General features: G+C 46.1%; 1 protein-coding gene across 2 annotated transcripts; it reads left to right on the forward strand.

Moving 5' to 3' along the window:
* The first annotated feature begins 1,522 nt into the window (after positions 1–1,522).
* On the forward strand, positions 1,523–17,179 carry GET1 (guided entry of tail-anchored proteins factor 1). Of its 2 annotated transcripts, none has more exons than XM_004003350.6 (5): positions 1,523–1,677; positions 9,980–10,145; positions 11,162–11,229; positions 14,301–14,415; positions 16,284–17,179. In XM_004003350.6, exons 1-5 carry the CDS (start codon positions 1,576–1,578, stop codon positions 16,355–16,357), a joined length of 525 nt encoding a protein of 174 aa, XP_004003399.5. In that variant the 5' UTR covers positions 1,523–1,575; the 3' UTR covers positions 16,358–17,179. The 2 variants fall into 2 exon arrangements, with proteins under 2 accessions (XP_004003399.5, XP_011959198.4); XM_012103808.5 differs by having other exon boundaries at positions 11,162–11,202.
* Positions 17,180–24,331: the final 7,152 nt, after the last annotated feature.

A 24,331-nucleotide genomic window follows, 5' to 3' on the forward strand; every position in this document is an offset into this window, starting at 1 on the left:
TCCCTGTCCATCATCAACTCCTGGAATTCACTCAGACTCACGTCCATTGAGTCAGTGATGCCATCCAGCCATCTCATTCTCTGTCATTCGCTTCTCCTCCTGCCCCCAATCCCTCTCAGCATCAGAGTCTTTTCCAATGAGTCAACTCTTCGCATGAGGTGGCCAAAGTACTGGAGTTTCAGCTTTGGCATCAGTCCTTCCAAAGAAACTCCAGGGCTGATCTCCTTCAGAATGGACTGGTTGGATCTCCTTGCAGTCCAACGGACTCTCAAGAGTCTTCTCCAACACAGTTCAAAAGCATCAATTCTTCGGCGCTGAGGCTTTCTTCACAGTCCAACTTTCACATCCATACATGACCGCTGGAGAAACCATAGCCTTGACTAGACGGACCTTTGTTTGCAAAGTCTCTGCTTTTCAATATGCTATCTAGGTTGGATTAGGATCCTTTTACTGCAAAAGCGTCATCTTCACCTGCATGTGCGTTTGTGCGCAGTTGCTTCAGTCCTCTCTGACTCTTCGCGACCCCATGGATTGTAGCCCGCCAGCTCCTCTGTCCGTGGGATTCTCCAGGCAAGAACGCTGGAGTGCGTTGCCATGCGAGGATGCGTCTCTCGTCTCCTGCATTGTCAGGCGGGTTCTTTACCACCCGCGCCACCTGGGAAGCCCTTTTTTTACAGGTTGAATGTAACCATGGCCTTTTACGATAACACTTATTTTTCAGGTATGTAGTTTTGTAAATTACTTAGATTTATGGACTTTAGATTTACCGTCTGGTGGCTCAGACGGTAAGGCGTCTGCCTACAGTGTGCGAGACCTGGGTTCGATCCATGGATCAGGAAGATCCTCTGGAGAAGGAAATGGCAACCCACTCCAATACGCTTGCCTAGAAAATCCCATGGATGGAGGAGCGTAGTAGGCTACAGTCCATGGGGTCGCAAAGAGTCGGACATGACTGAGCGACTTCACTTAGTTTTCAAATGTAAAGACTACTTACTGAACCCTACTTGCAAAACGTTTTTTTTTTTTTTTACAGTGTTAAGCCTGTTTATTTTTTAAATTTTATTTTATTTTACAATACTGTATTGGTTTTGCCATACATCAACATGAATCCGCCACGGGTGTACACGTGTTCCCAATCCTGAACCCCCCCTCCCACCACCCTATAAAACGTTTTTCTTTTTACGTTTCCTTGCTACTGTAATGACGGTCACTATTTACGGAACGGTGTCTTTAAAAATACAGTTACTTAGGAATGAAGCTGAGTCGATTTAAATAAAGTATTAACTACATACTAACACAAGTGGTTTGCTGATAAAACAAAACTAAAGACACGGCGGAGGCCGAATTTGGGAAATAGGTTCTGCAGAGATGAAAGAACCGGAGCAAGAACGCTACGGAAGCCGGGAATGTCAAGAAATTAGAAGAAAAGATGGCCCCGCCTCCCGAAGCGCGGCTCAGTGCGCAGGCGCGGCGGCGCCCCACTGCGGCGCGCAGTTCTCAATGCGCACGCGCGGCCGTCGGCGTGGTCCCCATGGAGCTGCTTTAGCCGACCCGGCGACGCCGCTAGCTTCCGAGATGAGCACTGCTGAGGCCGACCGCTGGGCGTGGCTGCTGGTGCTCAGCTTCGTGTTTGGGTGCAATGTGCTCAGGATCCTCCTCCCGTCCTTCTCCTTCTTCGTAAGTGGCTATCTGGCCCTTCGGGGACCGGTGGGGTCGCAGCTTCGGTCCTCGGCTAACCGGCGGTAGACATAGGGTTCTCCAGCTGGCCGCCTGAGGGCCGGGTTCGGCCTGCTGAGGTGTCTCGGCTGGGCTGTTCTGTGTTCTAAGATGTTTTTGAGTGTGCTATAGTTTGGCTACAAAGCTTTACCCCTAAATCTGGATTTCTGGATTCTCGGTGAGAAAAACAAAGCATAATAATCTGCCCACACTTGGCCACGTTTTCACGTGGCAGCAGCCCTAAGCTTGGAGTGCCCAGTGCCTTTCTGCCCTCCTTCCCCCTCATTTCTGTTATCCTCTTGCCCCTGGGAGCGGAGAGCAGCCTTCGGGTGCTGAGGGCCAGTGCCCGCAGCTCGGCAGCCGGGGCTCCGGGAGGTCCCGCCTTGTCGTGTGCAGTGTCTATTGTGCCAAGTCCCAAGGGATGGGTCTCAGGGTGCAGGGGCTCCCATTCTTGGGGCGGGAGGGGTTGGAGACAGCATAGACAGAGAATCTCAGTGCTCTTCGTGTTGCTTCCGTTTCCCAGAGGAGCCACGGCCACCTCGGAGCACTTTGCGGGGCGTTTTGCCCATCATGAGTACACTGCCTCGTGTTCAGTCGCCAGGACTGCTGCCACCGTCATCCCATCTTCCTATACCTCCCTGAGGAGGTGTCTGGCCCAGAGTCTAGTAGTTGTATTAAGTCATCCAGCTGGTGACTGACGGCTGGAGATTTGATCTTTGGTTTGTGATCGATCCTCCAAGGTCTGCCCTTCTGGAGCATGAATATGGATGGGCTTCGGTGGCACATTTGATGGGAGGTGTGTGGGGGAAACGTAGGGAGCTGTTCCCCGGGGCAGGGCGCCCTCTGTATGCCCACGGTGGGACTGAGGAGCTGTCAGACTCAGACCCAGGCTTCAAACGTGGCGTGCACCACACTAGCAGTATCCAGGGAACTCAGTTCTGTTCTCTCCAGATATAAATCTGCGGTGGCTGCGATGTTCGGGTATTTAAAGATAGACAAGATTTCTACTTCTTTTGCTTTTACTCTACCCTGGAAAAGACCCTGATGCTGGGAAAGATTGGGAGCTGGAGGAGAAGGGGGCGACAGAAAATGCGACGGTTGGATGGCATCACCGATTCAATGGACATGAGTTTGAGCAAGCTTCAAGAGATAGTGAAGGGCAAGGAAGCCCAGCGTGCTTCAGTCCATGGGGTCAGAAAGAATCGGGCACGACTGAGCGACTGAACAACAACTGGTATCCACCGAGTGCCTGTTTTATGTAAAACTCTATTCTAGGACCTTACCACCCAAATTGCCCTGTCTCTGTGTTATGTCACTTCAGTTGTGTCCGTCTTTTTGTGACCCATGAACTGTAGCCCACCAAGCTCCTCTGTCCATGGGATTCTCCAGGCAAGAATACTGGAGTGGTGGTAGCCATTTCCTCCTTCAGGGGATCTTCCTGACCCAGGGAATGAACTCGCATCTCTTATGTCGCTTGCTTTGGCAGGTGGCTTCTTTACCACTACCACCACCTTGCCCTGAGGCATGGGGAATTCAGTCTTAATCCCATCCCCCGTTCAGAATTTTTCCTGATGCTGCCTTGTCTTTAAGATGATGTCCCAAGTACTTAGCAGTGCATAAAATACCCTTGAAGAGCAGGCCCTTGCCCACTTTTCTTTCATTTTATTTTTTAAAAAATTGTGGTAAAATACACATAGCGTGAAATTGACCACTTTAACTTTTTAGGTACATAGTTCAGTGGCATTGAGTCTGTTCACATCGCTGTGTAACCATCACCACCATCCATCTCCAGAACATCTGTAGCTTCCTAAACAGACTCTCTCCCCACTGAACAGGGGGAGTTAGCCCCGTGTGGCTTCCCCCCACGCCTGGCAACCACCAGCTTACTCTCTCGTCTCTCTGAATTTGACTCTTCTAGGCACCTCGTATAAGTGAAGTCATAGTTTTCTGTCTTATATTTTATGTCCTTTTCTGTCTGGCTTATTTCTTCACTCAGCATAGTGTCTTTAGGGTTCATCCCTTTTGTAGCCTGTGTTAGGATTTCCTTCTTTTTTAAGGCCAAATAATATTCCATTGTATTTGGAGTAGGAAATGGCAACCCACTCCAGTATCCGTTCATGGAAAATTCCGTGGACAGAGAAGCCTGGTAGGCTATAGTCCATGGAGTTGAAAAGAGTTGGACACGACAGAATGACTGAGCATGCACTTACGTATATACTGCATTTTGTTTTTTATTCATCTTCTGATGGACATTGGGGTCGTTTCCACCTTTTGGCTGTTGTGAGTAATGCTGTCGGAATGTTGGTGTATGTGTTTATTTGAATCTGCTTTCACTTCTCTTGGGTAAATATCCAGAAGTAGAATTGCTGGATCATACGGTAATTCTATTTTTTTTTTTTTTTTTTGAGAAGCTGCCATACTGTTTTCCACAGCAGCTACATCATTTAAATTCTCATCATTTCAATTTCTCCACATTCTCCATCACTTGTTATTTTTAGGTTATTATTTTTTTCTTTTTGTATAATAGACATCCTAATGGATGCTGAGTGGCTTATCTTCATTTTCCTAATGATCAGTGGTGTTGAATACCATCTCATGTGTTTATTGGCTATCAGTATATGGAAAATGTCTATTCTGATCTGTGGCCTATTTTCTGGCCATGCCACATGGCTTGTGGGATTTTGGTTCCCTGACTAGGGACTGAACCTGGACCCTCAGCCCTCTCAGTTAGAGCTAGTGAGCGGAGTGCTTACTGCTGGACCATCAGAATTCCCTGTGGGCCGTTTTCCCATGGGGCTTCAGGAGCTGTCCCTGGGAGAAGGGCACCCTCTGCAGGTGCACCTCCAGAGTAAGAGGCTATGTTTTGATAGTTGAGTTAGAAGGTGGCTCAGACAGGGCTTCCCTCCTAGTTCAGTCAGTAAAGATTCTGCCTGCAGTGCAGGAGACCCAGGTTCAATCCCTGGGTCGGGAAGATCCCCTGGAGAAGTAAATGGCTACCCACTCCAGTATTCATGCCTGGAAAATCCCATGGACAGAGGAGCCTGGTGGGCTGCAGTCCATGGGGTTGCGAAGAGTCGGGCATGACTGAGCGATTAACACTTCACTTCTTCACTCAGACGGTAAAGAATCTGCCTGCAAAGTAGGAGTCTCGGGTTTGATCCCTGGGTCAGGAAGATCCCCTGGAGAAAGAAATGGCTACCCACTGTAGTATTCTTGCCTGGAGAATTCCATGGACAGAGGAGCCTGGCAAGCTACAGTCCATGGGGTCACAAAGAGTTGGACACAACTGAGAGACTAACACTTTCACTAGAAGTTTTTTATACAGTCTGGATATTAACTCCTTATTAAATATATGACTTGCAGGTTTTTCTCCCATTTTGTGTGTTGCCTGGCACACCTATAGAATCACCTAGATTCTTCTGACTTACCCCCATCTCTCTCCGCCTCATGTTGGCTGCTGCCGCCTAGTCACTTCAGTTGTCACTGCAACCCTATGGACTGTAGCCTGTCAGGCTCCTCTGTCCATGGGATTCTCCAGGCAAGAATACTGGAGAGGATTGCCACGCCCTCCTCCATCAAACCTCATCTTAGAAACACATACAAAACTAATCTCAGTTGTTCAAAGAGGCTGTTGGTTTTGTATTCCTCAGTGAATTGTTCCTGGGCTTCCCAGGTGGCTCAGTGGTAAGGAATCCACCTGCAATGCAGGAGATGCAAGTAATTTTTTAAAATTAATTTATTTTTTAATTGAAGGGTAATTGCTTTATATAATTTTGTTGTTTTCTGTCAAACCTCAACATGAATCAGCCATAGATATATATATATATCCCCTCCCTTTTAAACCTCCCTTCCATCTCCCTTCCCATCCCACCCCTCTAGGTTGATACAGAGCCCCGTTTGAGTTTTCTGAGATATACAGCAAATTCCCATTGGTTATCTATTTTACATATGATAATGTAAGTTTCCATGTTACTCTCTCCATACATCTCACCCTCTCCTCTCCTCTCCCCACGTCCATAAGTCTGTTCTGTATGTCTGTTTTTTCACCGCTGTCCTGCAAATAAATTCTTCAGTACCATTTTTCTAGATTCTGTATATATTCATTAGTATACAGTATTTATCTTTCTTTTTCTGACTTACTTCACTCCGTGTAATAGGCTCTAGTTTCATCCACCTCATTAGAACTGACTCAAATGCATTCCTTTTTATGGCTGAGTTTATTCCATGGTGTATATGTACCACAACTTCTTTACCTATTCATCTGTCCATGGACATCTAGGTTGCTCCCATGTTCTAGCTACTGTAAATAGTGCTGCAGTGAACAATGGGATACATGTATCTCCTTCAATTTTGGTTTCCTCAGGGTATATGCCTAGGAGTGGGATTGCTGGGTCATATGGTGGTTTTATTCCTAGTTTTTAAAGGAATCTCCATATAGTCTTCCATAGTGGCTGTATCAATTTGCATTCCCACCAACAGTGCAAGAGTGCTCCCTTTTCTCCACTTCCACTCCAGCATTTATTTGTAGACTTTTTGATGATGGCCATTCTGACTGGTGTGAGGTGATATCTCACTGTAGTTTTGACTTGCATTTCTCTAATAATGAGCGGTGTTGAGCATCTTTTCATGTGTTTGTTAGCCATCTGTATGTCATCTTTGGAGAAATGTCTGTTTGGGTCTTTTCCCCACTCTTTGATTGGGTTGTTTGTCTTTCAGGAGATGTGAGTTTAATCCCTGAATCAGGAAGGTCCTCTGGAGATGGAAATGGCAAACCACTCCAGGGTTCTTGCCTGGGAAATCCCATAGATAGAGAAGCCTGGCGGGCTACAGTCCATGGGGTCGAAAAAGAGTAGGACACAACTTAGCGACTAAACAAACAAAAATAACAGCTATAAATAAGACCTATCATCATCTCCAGCTCCTTCCCCAAGCTTACAGCAAACCTAAGCCCTGCAGCTTCCACATTCTCATAAGAAATTATTGCTGCAGTCTGCTCATGCATGAGGCTTGTGTCTTATTAGATGGCTATTTGTCATTCAGGTGAAAGATACTGGGTTTGTCCTTGGACCCAGGTCATATCCTTTTGCTGCATCCTACTGCTGTATAGCCTCTCTAATCTCAAGCCAGTTGTTGTTGTTGTTCAGTTGCTAAGTTGTGTCTGACTGTTTTAGCCCCATGAACTGCAGCACACCAGGCTTCTCTGTCCTTCACCATCTCCTGGAGTTTGCTCAAACTCATGTCCATTGAGTTGATGATGTCATCCAACCATTTTGTCCTGTGTTGCTTCCTTCCCCTGCCCTCAATCTCATCAGTCTTTTCCAGCTGGCTCCTCACATCAGGTGCCGAAAGTATTGGAGCTTCAGCATCAGCATCAGTCCTTCCAGTGAATATTCAAGGTCGATTTCCTTTAGGATTGCAGTCTCTCAAGAGTCTTCTCCAACACCACAGTTCAAAAGCATCATTTCTTTGGCATTCAGCCTTCTTTATGGTCCAGCTCTCGCATCCATACATGACTACTGGAAAAGCCATAGCTTGACTATGAGGACCTTTGTTGGCAAAGTGATGTCTCTACTTTTTAATGTGCTTGTCTAGGTTTGTCAGCTTTCCTTCTAAGGGGCAAGTGTCTTAATTTCATGGCTGCAGTCACCATCTGCAGTGATTTTGGAGCCCAAGAAAATGGAATATGTCACTGCTTCCTCTTTTGCCCTTTGTCCTGAAGTGGTGAATCAGTAGGGTAACCACCACAACAGTCAAGATAAAGAATATCTCTGTGACCTCTGAAAGTCCTTTCCCCCACCCAGCAATTTCTTGGTTTACAAAGTTTAAGCAGCATCTATGAACTCCTTCCTCTTAAGATGATTCTGTGGTTTTAGAGCTAGTTGGGCACATTCCTGTGTTCTTCTCTAGGGTGGATCTGGCCGGAGTGTATGTCCTTTAGTTAGAGTGTAGGGCAGTGGTCAGTCCAGGGCAGAGAGGACAAGCCGAGCAGAGTGGAGCCCCCGCTGCAGGCTCGAGGCCTGCAGGAGGCTGCGCAGTGGTAAACACAGTGTGCTGCGGCGCAGGCGCCCTCTGGCCACCGAAGGGCCTCATTGCTCGGGCGCCGGAAAGCGGCCCTGGTGGGGCATTGAGGGGAGGGGCGCGTCTGCGCACCTGGAACTGAAGAGTCACCATACTGTGTGCCAGGCAGCAGGCACGGGGCTAGAGGAACAGACTCAATTATTGTGCACCTGCTATGTACCAGTACACTGAAATATGTTTATATTTTTAAAAATTTGAAACAAACACAGATGTGCAGAGAAGTTCAATAGAAAGAACTGGTTGTTTCCTGAGCCATTTGAAAGTTAATTGTCGCCTTGAACACCCTCTTTCTCTCTCCCCGATACTTTAGTGTGTAAACAGCGGCCTTGTCCACAGCCCAAACGTTAGGTACAATCCTCCTGTCCTGTTCAGGGTTCTCTGTCCTGACCAGGTCCTTCCGAGCAGAAGGACCTTAGTCAGTGTCGTGTGTAGCGCACACTTGTCAGGCCTCTCTAGTCTGGAAGGAGTCTTGTTCCTTCCCTGACTTGTGTGGGTGACATGCCTGAGAATCGCAGGGCAGTGGTGTTGCACAGTGGCGTTCTGTGGCTGTCTCTGTCCGATGTTGGCGGGTTTGTCACATGAAGGATGCTGTGTTTCATTACATCTCATCACGTGCTGTGGGCATGGATTTGGGGATGTCCACGCATCACTCGGGGCCAATCCCGAGGGATTCTTAGTCCCCTACTGTGGAGGAGCTGGAAGGCTTTGAGCAAATACTGAAAATGTATTTGCTCCACTCTTAATGAAGGTTGGAAGCTGGAACGAGCATAACAAAAAGTTATGAGCGTTCACTGAGTGCCTGAGGCTGGGAATGGATAACGAAGGGTTATACGCCTGGCCTTGAGGTATTCGAAGGCTTCCTTCTGACCACCTGTTTCTGAGAGCAAGGACTGTTGTTTCATGATAAGACTCCCTTTAGAGTTTCGCCAAAGCTATATTATGGCTTGGGTGGTGGGAACTGTATTTTATGCTTAAATGCTTTGATGTTTATCTGAAATGGCTACGTGCAAGTCTGTCTTATGCTCTATTCCCTGAAAATTATAAAGCTACACAATTGGATAATAAACTTTGTCAGTCCACTAGAGGCTGTCCCTGAGTGTCCTTTTCAGAGTGCGGTTCTCCGAGCCTTATACCCTACGAGGTCGCCCGTGGACCTCTGTGTGCCCCTGTGAGAGTGGTCACCTCTCTCTCCCCTCACTGTCCTGGGACCCTCACTCGTCCTAGTCAGTTTGGCACCACCTGGCAGCCACTGCCATCTGGAGTCTGGGCCGCTGGCGTTCCTGGCAGGTTTGTGTGTGTGTGTTGAGGGGTGGTGCCTGGGAAGGGCGTCAGAGGCGAGAGTGGGTCCCCTCCACTATCCGGGTGCTAGGAATACCTTGGGGAGGGCGCCTGGGCCAGCTGCTTCCCATAGGCGCCCTGGCTGTGCAGGCGAATCCTTTGCAAACATTCATGTCTGTCATTGCCTCTGTCTCTATGTCTGGAAAGTCACGTGTCTCCAATTTTAATCTACGCCTGCAGGACTCATTCTAGTTCTCTACGGATTTGTCTTTCTCACTCCCTTTTCTAACAGTGAGAACACTGCTACCGTTATCCTCAGTAGGTTTACTTGACTAGCTCAATGCTTTGTAAATGATCCTCGGTCTCCAGCACCGCCCCATCCCTCTCTGGGGCTCTGACACCATGATAGGCGGGGTTCCTTCTTCCTGTCATGTATGCTTATGTAAGCCCCCCTCACCTGCTGGGACTCTGACTCTCATGCCAGGCAGCTCCTCTAGGAGCGCTGTCTTCACCAGCCACCACTTCGTCCCTGACACCCAGCACCCACCCCTGCTCTGCCCTAATTGAGGACAGAATTGAATTCTTAAGGGTGAGAAGAGGATGCGGGATCCTTGCCGCCTGAGTGCAGCTCTGGGGGTGGAATCAGCGTTCACTCTATAATCACAGTTTTACAGTACACAAATGTACATAGCAGCCGAAGGAAGGGCATAGTTGACAGGAGACTCGCCTGTAAGGAGTCTTTATCTCTGCGGTGATTGTGGGCAGCATGCCCAGGACATGCAGCAAAGCCAGGCTGTGGAGGTAAAGGGCAGCTCGCCCAGGGGCAGGAGGCAGCAAGCTGATAGGACGGAGGAGGAGGAGGAGGAGGTGGGGGACAAGGCCCTGACCCCGCTGTTTCCTCCCCCAGATGTCCCGGGTGCTGCAGAAGGATGCAGAGCAGGAGTCCCAGATGCGAGCGGAGATCCAGGGCATGAAGCAGGAGCTCTCCACCGTCAACATGATGGACGAGTTCGCCAGATATGCCAGGCTGGAGAGGAAGATCAACAAGATGACGGATAAACTCAAAACTCATGGTACTGTGCTCAGCTGTAGCCTGGAAAGCTTCGTAAGAGCTGGTTCACAGAGAAGCCTTTATATGAAGATGCATAGCGTATACCCTTTGAGCTTCAGTGTTCTGATGTTGATGGAGAGTTTTAAGTTGTCTGGAAGAGACCTGACAATAATTCTTACTTTGTCCTTAGTTTGCTGATGAACCTTTGCTTTCTAAACACAGACACCTGGGAACTCCCTGGTGGTCCAGTGGTTAGGACTCTGCACTTTCACTGCCGGGGCCCCAGGTTCCATCCCTAGTCTGGAAACTAAGATCACGCAAGCCTCGAGGTGTGGCCAAAAAATTTTTTTTTAAACTCAAAAAACAAAACAAAAAAACCCACACAGAAAGCTCTAACATCCTCTTAGATTTTCTTCATTCTCTGTAGGCTGATACTCTCAAATTCAACACTTTTCTGAGAGAAGCCCAGGAAAATCTTACAGTGAATTTTCAAGGGCTTTTGTGAACACTCTCTAAAAACTGCCCAGGAGTCTCCTTATCTGAGTGTTGACTTCAGGGTGGGGATCAAGTCTTACTCAGGCACTGTTCCTAACTCTCTCATGGGATGGAGAGGAGGTCAGCGTGTGTGCCAAGAGTGTGTGTGGCTTGTAAAACATGCTAAGGGGGCCTCCCCAGGCCTGAGACAAACTAGACTATGGGTTAGTGTCCTGTGTGGGCTAAGAAGTCTGGAAAGAAAGTATAGTTCTGTTGGTTAAGTGCATTGTAAAATGAATCTCTGATTTAGATGAATAGTTTTAAGAGTTTTTAAAATTAAAGCTTCAGATCTCATAATCTGTGAGTGATTCTATTTTGAATAATGGCATAGTGGGTGATTTTAAAGAAATTGCATTTTATATTTTCTAAGCATGTTGAGCAAATGTTGCATACATAGTTAGAAAATATTTAATGAGAGGGAAAAACATTTCTGTGTTCTTGAATATTTTCTTCATTTTTTTTGTTGTTTGTTTTAGGACTGATATCATTTGTTTTTCCTTTCAGTGAAAGCACGGACAGCTCAGTTGGCCAAGATAAAATGGGTTGTAAGTGTTGCCTTCTACATATTGCAAGTAAGTGCCCTGTTGTGTCACCTGGGGGTCATTGAAGTCCTCCAAAACCGTGTGACCCAGAATCCAGGCCTGGAATTCAGGCTTTCCCACTTTCAGCTGCCGGCTGGTCCTGCTAGTGTGTGACTCTGAACACTGTGAGTTTCTAAGTTAGATTTTAAAAAAAGCGCCTTTCTTCCTCTTAGTCTCATTCAGCTTTTCTCTTTGTTGTTGTTGTTCAGTCACTAAGTTGTGTCTGACTCTTTGCAACCCCATGGACTGCAGCATGCCAGGCTTCGCTGTCCTTTACTATTTTCCAGAGTTTGCTCAGACTCATGTCCATTGAGTCAGTGATACCATCCAACCATCTTATCCTCTTCTGTTCTCCTCTTGCCTTCAATCTTTTCCAGCATCAGGGTCTTTTCCAGTGAGTCAGCTCTTCATATCAGGTGACCCAAGTATTGGAGTTTCAGCTTCAGCATCGATCCTTCTGGTGAATATTCAGGGTTGTTTTCCTTTAATGTTGACTGGTGGTTTGATCTCCTTGCTATCCAAGGGACTCAAGAGTCTTCTCCAGCACTACAATTAGAAAACATCAGTTCTTTAGCACTCCACCTTCTTTATGGTCCAACTTTCACATCTGGTCCTGACTGCTAGAAAACCATAGCTTTCATTTTACAGACCTTTGTCAGCAAAGTAATGCCTCTGCTTTTTAGTATGCTGTCTAGATTTGTCATAGCTTTTCTTTTTAGCAAGCATCTTTTAATTTCGTGGCTGCAGTCACCGTCCACAGTGATTTTGGAGCCCAAGAAAGTAAAATCTGTCACTCTTTCCACTTTTTCTGCATGTATTTGCCATGAAGTGATGGGACAAGATGCCATGATCTTAGTTTTTTGAATGTTGAGTGTCAAGCTAGCTTTTTCACTCTCCTCTTTCACCCTCATCAAGAAGCTCTTTAGTTCCTCTTTGCTTTCTGCCATTAGAGTGGTGTCATCTGCATATCTGAGGTTGTGGATATTTCTCCTGGCTACCCCTCCAGTATTCTTGCCCAGAGAATTCCATGGACAGAGGAGGCTGGAGGGCTGCAGTTCATGGTATCTGTAGTCAGACGTGACTGAGCTTTTCTCTTTAAGAATTGTTAAATGTTGGAATTTTTTTAGCACATGAGCTTTTCTGGAGTTCTTTCATGTTGCAGTGTTGGGAGCCTGGGGGATCAAGTTGGAGAGCTTATTATTATTTTTTCATCTTCCTATGTGCTTTTATTTATTTTTTTATTGGCGGATAATTACTTTACAGTGTTGTGGTGGGCTCTGCCATACATCAGTGCCAGTCAGTCATAATTATATACTTACATCTTCTTCCTTTCGAGCCTGCCTTCTGCCTCCGTTCCGCCCCTCTAGGTCATCACAGTGCCTTGTTGGGCTCCGTGTGCTGCACAGCAGCTTCTCACTAGCCCTCTGTTTTACACGACGGTCTGTATATATCAGTGCTGCTCTCTCTTTTCCACCCTCTCCTTCCCCTGCCGTGGAGTCCACCAGTCCTTTCTCTGAATCTTTTTTTTTTCTTCTCTGTAATAGGTTCACCAGTACTGTTTTTCTAGATTCCACATACATGCGTTAATATTTGATATTTATTTTTCTCTTTCTGACTTACTTTGTGTAACAGGCTCTAGGTTCATCCACCTCACTACAATGGACTCAGCTTCGTTCCTTTTTATGGCTGAATGGCATTTCATTGTGTGTGTGTACCACAGCTCCTTTATCCATTCATCTGTCGATCGCCGTCTAGGTTGCTTCCATGTCCTGGCTGTTGTAAACAGTGCTGCAGTGAACACTGGGGTGTGCGTGTGTCTTTCTGGGGTGTGCGTGTGTCTTTCTGGATTGTGGTTTCTCCGAGTATGTGCCCAGCAGTGGGATTGCTGCGTCACACGGTAGTTTTATTCCTAGTCTCCATGCTGTTCTCCATAGTGGCTGTACCAGTTTACATTTGCACCAGCGGTGCAGTAGGGTTCCTTTTTCTCTACATCCTCTCCAGCATTTATTGTCTGTTGCTACTGTTTTGTAGTCGCCAAGGCGTGTTTAGTGCCAAGTCTTTTGCGACCCCATGGACTGGAGCCCACCAGACTCCTCTGTCCATGGAATTTTCCAGGCGAGAACACTGGAGTGGGTAGCCATTTCCTTCTCCAGGGGATCTTCTGACTGAGGGATCAAACTTGGGTCTCCTGCCTTGACTGGCAGATTCTTTACCGTCTGAGCCACCCAGGCAAACCCTTTATTGTTTGTAGTTGATAGCTTATTTAGACATTATATTTTCTAAGCTGGTCAGTGATGTGGCAGTTGCTCGTCACCCGTGTAGATGACAAGTACCTATCTATTCCAGTCAGGGGACACCTTATTCTCACCCAAGTCCAACACCATTGCTTCCCACCTTTCTCATCTGGTGGATTTTTCCTCGTTTCGTTTCTCGCCCCTGCTCCTCTCCCTCCACCCTGAGGTTGTGGATGGGCTGCACAAGAGGCTGGAGCTACTTTAAATGATCTCCGAGTGTCCATGCTGGGAGCCCTGCCCCCCGCAGTCCCGGTGGTCTGGGGTGTGTGAGGACTTTGATCCTGGGGCACTGTCACTTTGCTATAAGAGAGGTTTCACAGGGACAGAAGTTGGGAGAGCCGCGCTCTTGGGTCTGGTCACCTGGGTGGCATTTTCAGGACTGTGGAGAGGATGGAAGACAGCTGATAGAATGCTGCTGGGAAGTGAGGAGCCATTGAACCTCACAGAGGGCTCACTGCTGTGCTTGGGTTGAGGATGGGAGGAGTAGCTAGTTTTCTCAAGGGTCCGAGAGACATCACTTTTGTCACAAACGAGGTGTATTTAGCATAAGCTGGCCACTTCGGGGAGCTGCTTAATGGAAGGGAACACCTACACTGTGGGAGACCTTGGATAGTGTATCAGCTAATTTAATCATGTGTGTGGATGGTGAGGACTGGATTGGCCGGGAGTGAAGTCACTGACTGGGAGTTTCCTTAGTTTGTCTTCCTGTTTCCTTGTCTTCCGTGGTGGTGGGTCGTGTGTCTCTGCTCACCAGCCGTGTCTCTGCAGGCCGCCCTGATGGTCTCGCTCATCTGGAAGTATTACTCTGTCCCTGTGGCTGTGGTGCCAAGCAAGTGGATCACTCCCCTGGACCGCCTGGTAGCATTTCCTACGAGAGTCGCAGGTGAGAGGGTTCCGGCAAGCGTGGTGGGGGAGCGTGGCTAAGGCTGAAGTGGGGCGTCTGCAGTCAGGTGACCTCCCCCTGCCGCATGGGGTGAATAGTGCTTGTCTCTGCCCCTCCCACGAGTCTTGCAGCAAAGAAGCCAACACCAGGAGAATTTACTTAACTAGTCCAGCATGACCGAACTGTGAACTAGCAGAGCTGTAATTCAGCCCAAGCCTGCCTCTACAGTCCAAGGCCAGTACCGTGGTCTGATACCTGTTTTTTGAAACACCACTTCTAATTCCCCGATTCAGTGGCTTCTTTTGAATTCACACTATGCTTAGTCCCTCAGCAGCATTTCCTGCTGTTGGCCATTCTTTCACTTATGAAAGAATTTTTTTCAGATGTTAAAATCAGTCCATGTCATGGGAATTCCCTGGCAGTCCAGTGATTAGGAATCTGTGCTTCCACTGCATGGGGCTCAGGTTCAATCCCTGGCTGGGAAACTAACATCCTACATGCTGCCTGGCATGGCCAGAAAAAGAAAAATTAGTGCATGTGTTTGTAGAATGAATAGAAATATCAGAAAAAAATTTTTTAAAGACTCATTAGCTATGGATTGCCCTCTTAACATTGTGGTGTATTTTTTCCAGTCTTCTTTGCTATATATTTTTATACAGTAAAGGTTATCTGGCACATACAATTTTTACCCTTCCTGTTATTTAAGCCTTTTCCCACATCGGGCTTCCCTAGTGGCTCAGACAGTAAAGAATCTGCCTGCAATGTGGGAGACCTGGGTTTGATCCCTGGGTTGGGAAGATCCCCTGGAGAAGGGAATGGCCAGCCACTCCATTCTGGCCTGGAGAATTCTGTGGACTGTATAGTTCATGGGGTCACGACTGAGTGACATTCACTCTCCCATATCATTAAGTTTCTTCACATTCAGTTCAGTTCAGTTCAGTTCAGTTGCTCAGTTGTGTCCGACTCTTTGCGACCCCATGAATCGCAGCACACCAGGCCTCCCTGTCTATCACCAACTCCCAGAGTTCACTCAGACTCACGTCCATTGAGTCAGTGACGCCATCCAGCCATCTCATCCTCTGTCGTCCCCTTCTCCTCCTGCCCCTAATCCCTCCCAGCATCAGAGTCTTACTGAAATGCTGCTGGCTACGCTGAGAGGGCAGCTTACGGAGTTTCTTTATGAAGGAACTTGGAGTAGCTGTTCTTCATTTAGGTGTGTTATCATTTATTAATTTCCCTGCTAAAGGACATTTGTTTTAGTCTGAGTTGGTGCTGTGGAGTGGATGCTGTAGTACACATGCTGCTTGGCCAGTCTCTGGCTGTGATTTGTGGTCACCCTGGAGGTGAATTACTACATTAGCTTAGCCAACCCCCTTCCTTCCCCTCCTCTTCCTCCTTTCTGGATTCAACCAGGAGGGCACGGCTGGTGGTTCTCAGTGGTCCTATGCCGAGGAGCTAAGAGGCCACCCTTCCAGGCATCTTGTGGCCTGCTGTCCTGTCTCTCAGCCATCAGTGGGGCAGGGAAAGCCCAGGGAGACATTGCTCCGTGTTTGTAATGCTTTTGTGAGAAGGGAAAGACAAGTGGTCTGAGAGGGTGGTCCTGCAGTCAGTTAATATCATAAATAATGATGCACAGCTCTCAGGCAGGAAAGAGAAACTCAAACCATAGTTTACTGTTTTGAGTAATTCCTGCAGGTCCATGAATCGGTAGAAAGCATGATCAGTTTGAACCCACGGAACACAAACTTAGACCTAGCCCAGCATGACTCAGAGCAGCGTGCTCCGTCTCCCAGAAGTCAAAGGCAGCAGGGGCAGGAAATGTGGGCAGCACTCCTGCATGCTCTCATGTTGAATTTCTTTGTTTTTAGGTGGTGTTGGAATTACCTGTTGGATTTTAGTCTGTAACAAAGTTGTGGCCATTGTGCTTCACCCTTTCAGCTGAAAACGAAGACGAATTCAACTACAGCACTTTCAAAATCAAATTTTCACTTAGGAGGTTGCAAGTCTGATTTATACTTTTTTTTTTTTTTTAAAGAAACACAGCCACAGATTAGTTGTCGTTGAACATGTTTTTTCTTGGACTTCATGTTGAGATTCTTAGAAGAATCACGATTTCCTATGCTTGTCATGGGCCGTGACGGTCAGTCTCACATGTGTGCGCTGGCCACCATGGCACCAGATTTGTGATGAGAAGTGTGTGACATTATGGTCTACACATTTTTCCTTGTGATCTGCACTTGTGACATGTTTTAAAAGGTCATCTTGCCAACTGGAAAGTCAGGCTTTTCTAGTAATGTAAGTGCTTTAAAGAGTTGGAGCTATTTTTAAGCCCTATTACCAAGTAGCTTAATTTTAATACCACTACTAGAATTTGAAAATTTGTGTTTTAATTTCATGCAGTAGTACTGGGAGAGTAACACTAATTGACAGTGCTCTTTTCTTCCTCTGTTTCAAATGTCATTTGTTGAGCAAACCTTCAGATATTGTCTACTTATTTGAAGCGAATGTTTCATTGCTGTGTTTTATGTATTCATGAACCCATAATTCATTGTCTTATGCTTAAACTATTTTATAAAGTATTTCCAATGAAGGGTATTTTTTAAAGCATATAATTTTTATGCTCTGTAGAATGGAAGGAAGTTAAAAAACAGGCTAGGACCCCTGATTAAATTACTTTGAATGACTGCCTGTTTGCCCCATCAAGTACATTTCTGCTAAGTATTTTTTAAAACACTTTTTTCTAATTAAAACTTTTGCAAGCGCTTGTGTGCTTCGTTCCTTATGGCCACTTTTTGCTACAACTGATCTGTGATGGGAGCTTGCACCGATGACTAAGTGGGACTCAGCCCTGTAAAACCAAATACTAGCATGAGTTTTTGTTTTGTTTTTAAAGTATTTACTTGAATTGAAGTATAAGTGCTTTATGACGTTGTGTTAGTTTCTGCTGTACAACAGCATGAGTCAGCTATATGTAGACATATATCCCCTCCTCCTTGAGCCTCCCTCCCACCCGCCTGTGGCAGCCCTCTAGGTCATCGCAGAGCACCGAGCTGAGCTCCCTGCGCTTCTCAGCGGCTTCCCACTAGCTGTTTTACACGTGCTGGTGTGCACGTCCCTGCTCCTCTCGCAGTCTGTCCCGTCCTCTCCTTCCCCTGCTGTGTCCACTGGTCCACTCTCTGCACATGTGTCTCTGTTCTGCCCTGTGGAGAGGTTCATCAGTACCGTTTTTCTGGATTGTGTGTGTATGTGTTAATATGCGGTATTTGTTTTTCTCCTTCTGACTTCATGCTGTATGGCAGACTCTGGGTCCTTCTGCATCACTGCAGGTGGCCCGGTTTCTTTGCTTTTTCTGGCTGAATACTCCGTTATATAAAGGTACCACACCTTCTCTATCGCTTCCTCTGTCAGTGGACTTCTAGGCTGCTTTCATGTAGCACGAGTTTTAAAAAATCATGTGTGTATCCTTGTACTCCCTGATGCTGTGATAAGTAAGCTCATTATTGTTTCTGCTGATCATGCTATGAAGGGACCAAGCACTGTGTTGCTGCAGTCAGGCATCACCAGAGTGGGTTTTGGGTTCCTCTCCGACTCACTCAGCCCCAGGCTGCCCCAGCTCTGGAGGTGATGCCGAACGGGCAAGACAGCCGTGCTTACAGCCAAAACCAGAGTCCACCATCCAGTCACCTCTCAGGGTATGTTTCAGCTGCAGGGGATGAGCTGCTGACCTCGTCCTCATCAGTGGAGGCAATTACAGCAGCACAAGGAAGCTGTGGGGTCTCGGCCCCTAGGAAGCCATATGCCCAGTGTGATTTTATGAGCTGCAGACATAAATGGCAGGTGACAGTCCACAGTTGGGTGGCCAGGTATCCTCCTCCCCAGGCCCATCCTGGGATCACTAATCCATGAAAGTCTCCTGGGCTCGATCCTCATTTCTCTACTAAGGATATAGTCTTTCTGCACGCATTTTGACAAATTTCACTGAGGCTAGGAGAAAAGGTTTATAATTCACAGCTGTTCCCTTTTTCCTGCCGGGAGCCAGCGTGAGGAATCCCGCCCATGGCAAAGGTCATGAGGAAGGAAGCCAGACATATGCAAAGATGTGATCTGGCTTCAGGGGTTCCCCTGGGTTTTCCTGAACATCTACCCCCAAAAACCAGAGTCTGCCTGCCTTACTGTACTGTGCTTTCCACTCTTCTGCCTCTAAAAGGAATTAACTTAGGGCTCCAGTTAACATTCTCCTGCATATAAAAAGAATGTCTCAGTTTAAACCCCTCTGATAGCTTTCTGACTTATCTGATCAGTCTGCGCAGACTTTTACAACTTGTGAATTGTTTATAGCCCCCCAACCACGAGAGGCACAAAGCTTAAAGCATCTTAAAGATACAAAGCCTTTTTCTAAAGAGCTAAAAATTATACTGGTGACGGGTTTCACTGTTGAGTCAATGACTGCTGCCAGGCCGCCATATTCTTAATCTTTTAAGCACCTGAAGGATATTAATCAATGTAATTGGGATATAGAAAAAGGAATATAGTAGTTTTGATGTTAGCAACACTAGACTTTTGAGTTACTTTTCTCTTTGTTATAAATCACTGTACTTCTTTAATTGTTATAAATTGTGGTGTCCTTGCTATGTAAGAATGTAACTTTATTTAGTGCTTTCTGAGGGTGGCACCAGACTTTGGGAAGAACAACACTATTAAGGCAAATAAGTCTTCTGGTTGACAAACCCTTATCAGAAAAGAGCTGTAAAATGTTAATTGGCCTTCTGGCCAGAAGATGATGTAAATCACCTAAGACTTATGTATACAACTAGGTATGCAGAGAGAAAGCCTGGTCTCAACAGAGTCAGGGCTGCTGACGCTGCATAATTTTGTATTATCCATTGATCTCTATGTACAATCAAAAGTATATAAGGCCTTTCCGGACAATAGAGGATGGCCAGTCACTGGAAAGACTGGTTTCCCCCGTGTCTTTTCTTACTCTGTTTTCTGGCTGAATTCCCATCTCGGGCATGGAGGCTTGCCATGTCTGCTTACTAGTCCTGGCTTCTAAGACCCATGAGAGAGGAAGCCCAAGGCCGGGTACCCTCCGCTATTCAAACAGGCGCCGGTGGCCTAACATAGATGGTGCACATCTCTTGTCCTGAGGTTTTATTAGTTCTCCACGTAAACCAAGTTATTCAGCCTCTTTTCTCCACTAAATTTCCCACTACATTATTCTTTCCTAATCTCTCTTTTATATTTCTAAATAAGTTTTTCCTTGCTTACGCTGTCCCCGCTTCGAATTACCCTGGATCTACCGGGGCTGGACCCCGGCATTTTCCCACATACATTAATAATAGTTTGTGAAGATTAAATAGGGGGTATTTAAATGTCTGTCATGTTTCACATCCTTGTGGTTTTTGAAAAGTGGGTTTTTTAAAAAATAGTAAATGTGGGACTGAATTCAAAAGATACAAAAAGATGGGATAAAAGTACATCTTCTAAGCTTCTGCTGTCATGCCCCTCAATTTTCCAGAGTTGTCCCTGCTACCAGTTTCCTCTGGTGATATTTCATACCTTTATGAAAACTGATACATGTGCTTTTAACATAACTTTTTGAAAGTAACGCCTAAAAAACTCTTATTTATTTTTTTTAAAATCCTAGCTGGAAAGTACACAAAAGGAACTAGGAAGTGAAGTCTCCCAAGATTCGACAGAACTGGGACTGTGGTGTTATCATTTGAGCTTTTCCTTTCTTTCTAAAATTTTATGGATAGCTTTAGGTTTTGTGCTCCTATTAAAAATTACTGGATATGGTTTATAGCTTCACATGAAAATAGACATCTGTTTGATTTAAAATACATCTAAAGTGGGAATTCCCTGGCGATCCAGTGGTTAGGATTCTGTTGCTTTCACTGCCAGGCCAGGGTTTGTTCCCTGGTGGGCGAACAAAGATCCCACAGCTGTAGAGTGCAGCCAAAAAAAAAAAATTCTAAAGTTCTCCTCATACCAGTTTGGTTGGCTCTAAATTTATGATAAATCAAGCAGGAGAATCTTTTTATATACAAACCCACGATTGTTTGTATGTGCTTAATACAGTCTGTTACTGGCACAGGAGGGAGGAATGCTACCTTGGCTAGTTTGTTCTTCCTTGACATGGCCAGACTGTTTGGCCACCCATGATTTTTCTTATACACAGGTCTGTGGGGGCAGTGTGTGTGTGTGTGTGTGTGTGTGTGTGTGTGTGTGTGTCTGTGCGTGTGCGCATGCAAGTATGTGTGATGCCTCTTCTGTCCAATCTATACTTTGTATGCTAACTCATTTCAGTCGTCTCCGACTCTTTTGCAACCCTATGGACTGTAGCCCGCCAGGCTCCTCTGTCCATGGGATTCTCTGGGTAAGAATACTGGAGAAGGTTGCCATGCTCTTCTCCAGGGGATCTTCTGAACCCTGGGATTGAACCCCCTCTTATGTCTCCTGTTTATATCTTATTGTCCCTTTAAGATTATTTATGAAGCTTTTTCTGACCACTTTAGATGATAGTGATTTCTTTTTCTCCCCCTCGTCTGAACATCTGAAGTAGTGTCAGTATGACTGATCTGTCAACAAATTTTGTATTGACTTGCGATATCGGCTATTGTGTGTTTTTATTCCAGATGTTTGGTGGTGGTTTTTAGTCCATAAGTCCTGTCTGATTCTTTTGCGACCCCGTGGGCTGTAGCCCACCAGGCTTCTCTGTCCATGGGGTTTTCGAGGCAAGAATACTGGAGTGAGTTGCCATTTACTTCTCCAGGGGGTCTTCCTAACCCAGGGATCTAATCCCGGTCTCCTGCACTGCAGGCAGATGCTTTACCATCTGAGCCACTAGGGAAGTCTGATTCCTAATGTTTAAATACTTCTTTTGTGATAAAGGGCTTCCCTGGTGGCTCAGATGGTAAAGCATCTGCCTGCAATGCGGGAGACCTGGGTTCGATCCCTGGGTTAGGAAGATCTCCTGGAAAAGGAAATGGCAACCCACTCCAGTACTCTTGCCTGGAGAATCTCACGGACGGAGGAGCCTGGTAGGCTACAGTCCATGGGGTCGCAAAGAGTCAGACATGACTGAGTGACTTCACTTCACTTTGTGATAAAGGGTTTTCCTTCTGTTGATGCTGTAAGTGCCTTTAGGGCCAGAGACTGTTGCTTAGGCTTTTTTATACCCCTCCCAGCATGTTGTAAGTCAAAACCCAGGAATATTTAACTTAAAAAAAACTCCACCAAATAATGGTTTTCTCCTAAGGGCCATGAACACCTTTTCAGGGAATATATCTTCACAGTTGAGCTGTTACCAGTTAGCAGTTAGGGGATCTTCCTTGGGTGCTGTTCTCTTACAAGTTCATGGTGGAGCCTTTTGGTGGTCTCACCAGATCCACAGCTCTGTGTGTTCGCACCCCATGTGGATCCTGGGACTCATGGCTCATTTTCTCTCTGGGTTCACTATTCTTTTCCTTTTGGGGGCGGGGGGTGATGTGTGCACCGTGCTGCTTGTTGGGCCTTAGCTTTTTGGGCCAGGGGTCAAACCTCTGCTCCCTGCAGCGGAAATGCGGAGTCTTAGCCACTGGCCCTCCAGGGAGGTCCCAGGTTCACCATTCTTGCTTGTGTGTGTCGGCCTTGCTGCCTGCGTGTTTGGAACGTAAAGTGTATGCGTCTCTCTTGCAGTATGGAGAGCGCCGACTCTTGCTGTTGAATCCAACCTTAAGTTGAATGAATGCTGTGTATTCTGCTGATGCTTTAGCTGTTGCTTGTGCTTTTGGTGTCATTCCTAAGAATCCATCGCCAGGTCCAAGGTCAAAGGTTGATGCCTATGTTTTCTTTTCAGAGTTTTATAGTTTTCGCTTTTACATTTAGGTCTTTGGTTCATTTTGAGTGAATTTTATATACAGAGTGAGGTAAGGATTCAGTTTTATTCTTTTACATGTGGGTATTCTGTTGTCCAGGCTTCCCTGATGGCTCAGTGGTAAAGAATCCACCTGCCAACGTGGGAGACCTGGGTATGATCCTGGCTCAGGAATATCCTGGAGGAGGAAATGGCAACCCACTTCAGTATATTTGCCTGGAAAATTCCCCGGACAGAGGAGCTGGTGGTCTACAGTCCACGGGGCCACAAAGAGTTGGACACGACTTAGCAACTGAGAATGCACGCATGCAGCCTGTTGTGCAAGCACTGTTTGTTAAAGAGACTTATTCCCCATTGAGTGGTCTTGTAACCTTTTCAAAAATCAGTGGACTATAAATACATGGATTTGTTTTTTGGACTCAGTTCTGTTCCACCCATCTGCATATCATTCTCATACCAATTCCACGGTGTTTTGATTACTGTTACTTGGTAGTAAGTTTTGAAATTAGGAAGTGTGAAGCCTCCAGTATTGTTCTTTTGAAAGATTTTTTTGGCTGTTCTAGGTCCCTTGTGATTCCATCTGAATTTTAGAATCAGCTTTTCAGCTTCTTCAGTGATGTTAGCTGGGGTTGTGTTGCCATCTTGACGTTATCTTTCAGTCCTTGTGCACAGGTGTCTTTCCAGTTATTTCGATCTTTAATTTCCCTCAACAATGTTCTGTAGTTTTCAAATGATAGACATTGCATATCTTTTGTTAAATTTATACATTAGTATTTTATTCTTTTAATGCCATTATAAATGGAATTGTTTTAAAATTTCAGTTCGGGTTTTTTGTTTCAGGTATCTAGAAATAGATTTTTGCACATTGATCTTGTTTTATTGCTCCTCCCCTTGCCTCCTTGGAGCAATTCTCTCAGGGCTACTTGAGGTGCTGCCTCCTGGGCTTAAAGTCCTAAAAATTCTCAATGAATAAAACATAACTCTCAACTTTTAGGCTGTGAATATTTTTTTAAGTTCTCACCCCATAACAAGCAACTCTCTGGGACACCAACTTGGCGTCCAGCAAGTTAACTCAGTTCTGACAAACTTTACCTGGAGATGGTGTCAGATGCCACAGGTGAAGGTCTCAGTACCATAACACTGCCCCCTCCCCTTCCCCCACTTCAGATGCCAATCCCAAGTTAGGTTGTCACAGGGCTTCTGACTGACCAGTTAAATATCCGAGGTTCCCACAGCCCTCTGCTCAGCAGTTGCAATTTAATTAATTTGCTAGAGCTGCTCACGGAACTCAGGAAAACCATGTACTTAACTGTTTTGCTGTTCAGTTGCTAAGTCATGTCTGACTCTTTGTGACCTCATGGATTGCAGCACACCAGGCTTCCCTGTCCTTCACCATCTCCCAGAGTGTGCTCAAACTCATGTCCATTGAGTCGGTGATGCCATCCAACCTTCTCATCCTCTGTCATCCCCTTCTCCTCCCACCTTCTATCTTTGCAGGGACTTTTCCAGTGAGTCAGCTCTTGGCATCAAGTGGCCAAAGTGTTGGAGCTTCAGCTTCAGCTTCAGCTTCAGCATCAGTCCTTCTAATGAGTATTCAGGGTTGATTTCCTTTAGGATTGACTGGTTAGATCTCCTTGCAGTCCGAGGGACTCTCAAGAGTCTTCTCTAGCATCACAGTTTGAAGGCATCAACTTTTCAGCACTCTGCCTTCTTTATGGTCCAGCTCTGACGTCCATACATGACTAATGGAAAATCTATAACTTTGACTATACAGACTTTTGACTTTTTATCTGCAAAATGATGTGCATTTACTAGTTTTATTACAAGTTTTATTATAAAGGACGGGATAAAGAACCCCAATGGACATCAGGAGGAAGGAATTCGTAGGGCAGGGGCTTCGTGCCTTCTCTGGGCATGCCATTCTCCCCAAATCTCCATGGGGTCACCAACCCAGAAGCTCCCAGCCCTGTACTGTTGGGATTTTATGGAGGCTTCATCATGTAGGCATGATTGTCATTAACTCCATTTCAGCCCCTCCCTACTCAAGACAGTGGAATG

Source organism: Ovis aries, chromosome 1 (genome assembly GCF_016772045.2).
Source record: "Ovis aries strain OAR_USU_Benz2616 breed Rambouillet chromosome 1, ARS-UI_Ramb_v3.0, whole genome shotgun sequence".
Classification (NCBI taxonomy): domain Eukaryota; kingdom Metazoa; phylum Chordata; class Mammalia; order Artiodactyla; family Bovidae; genus Ovis; species Ovis aries.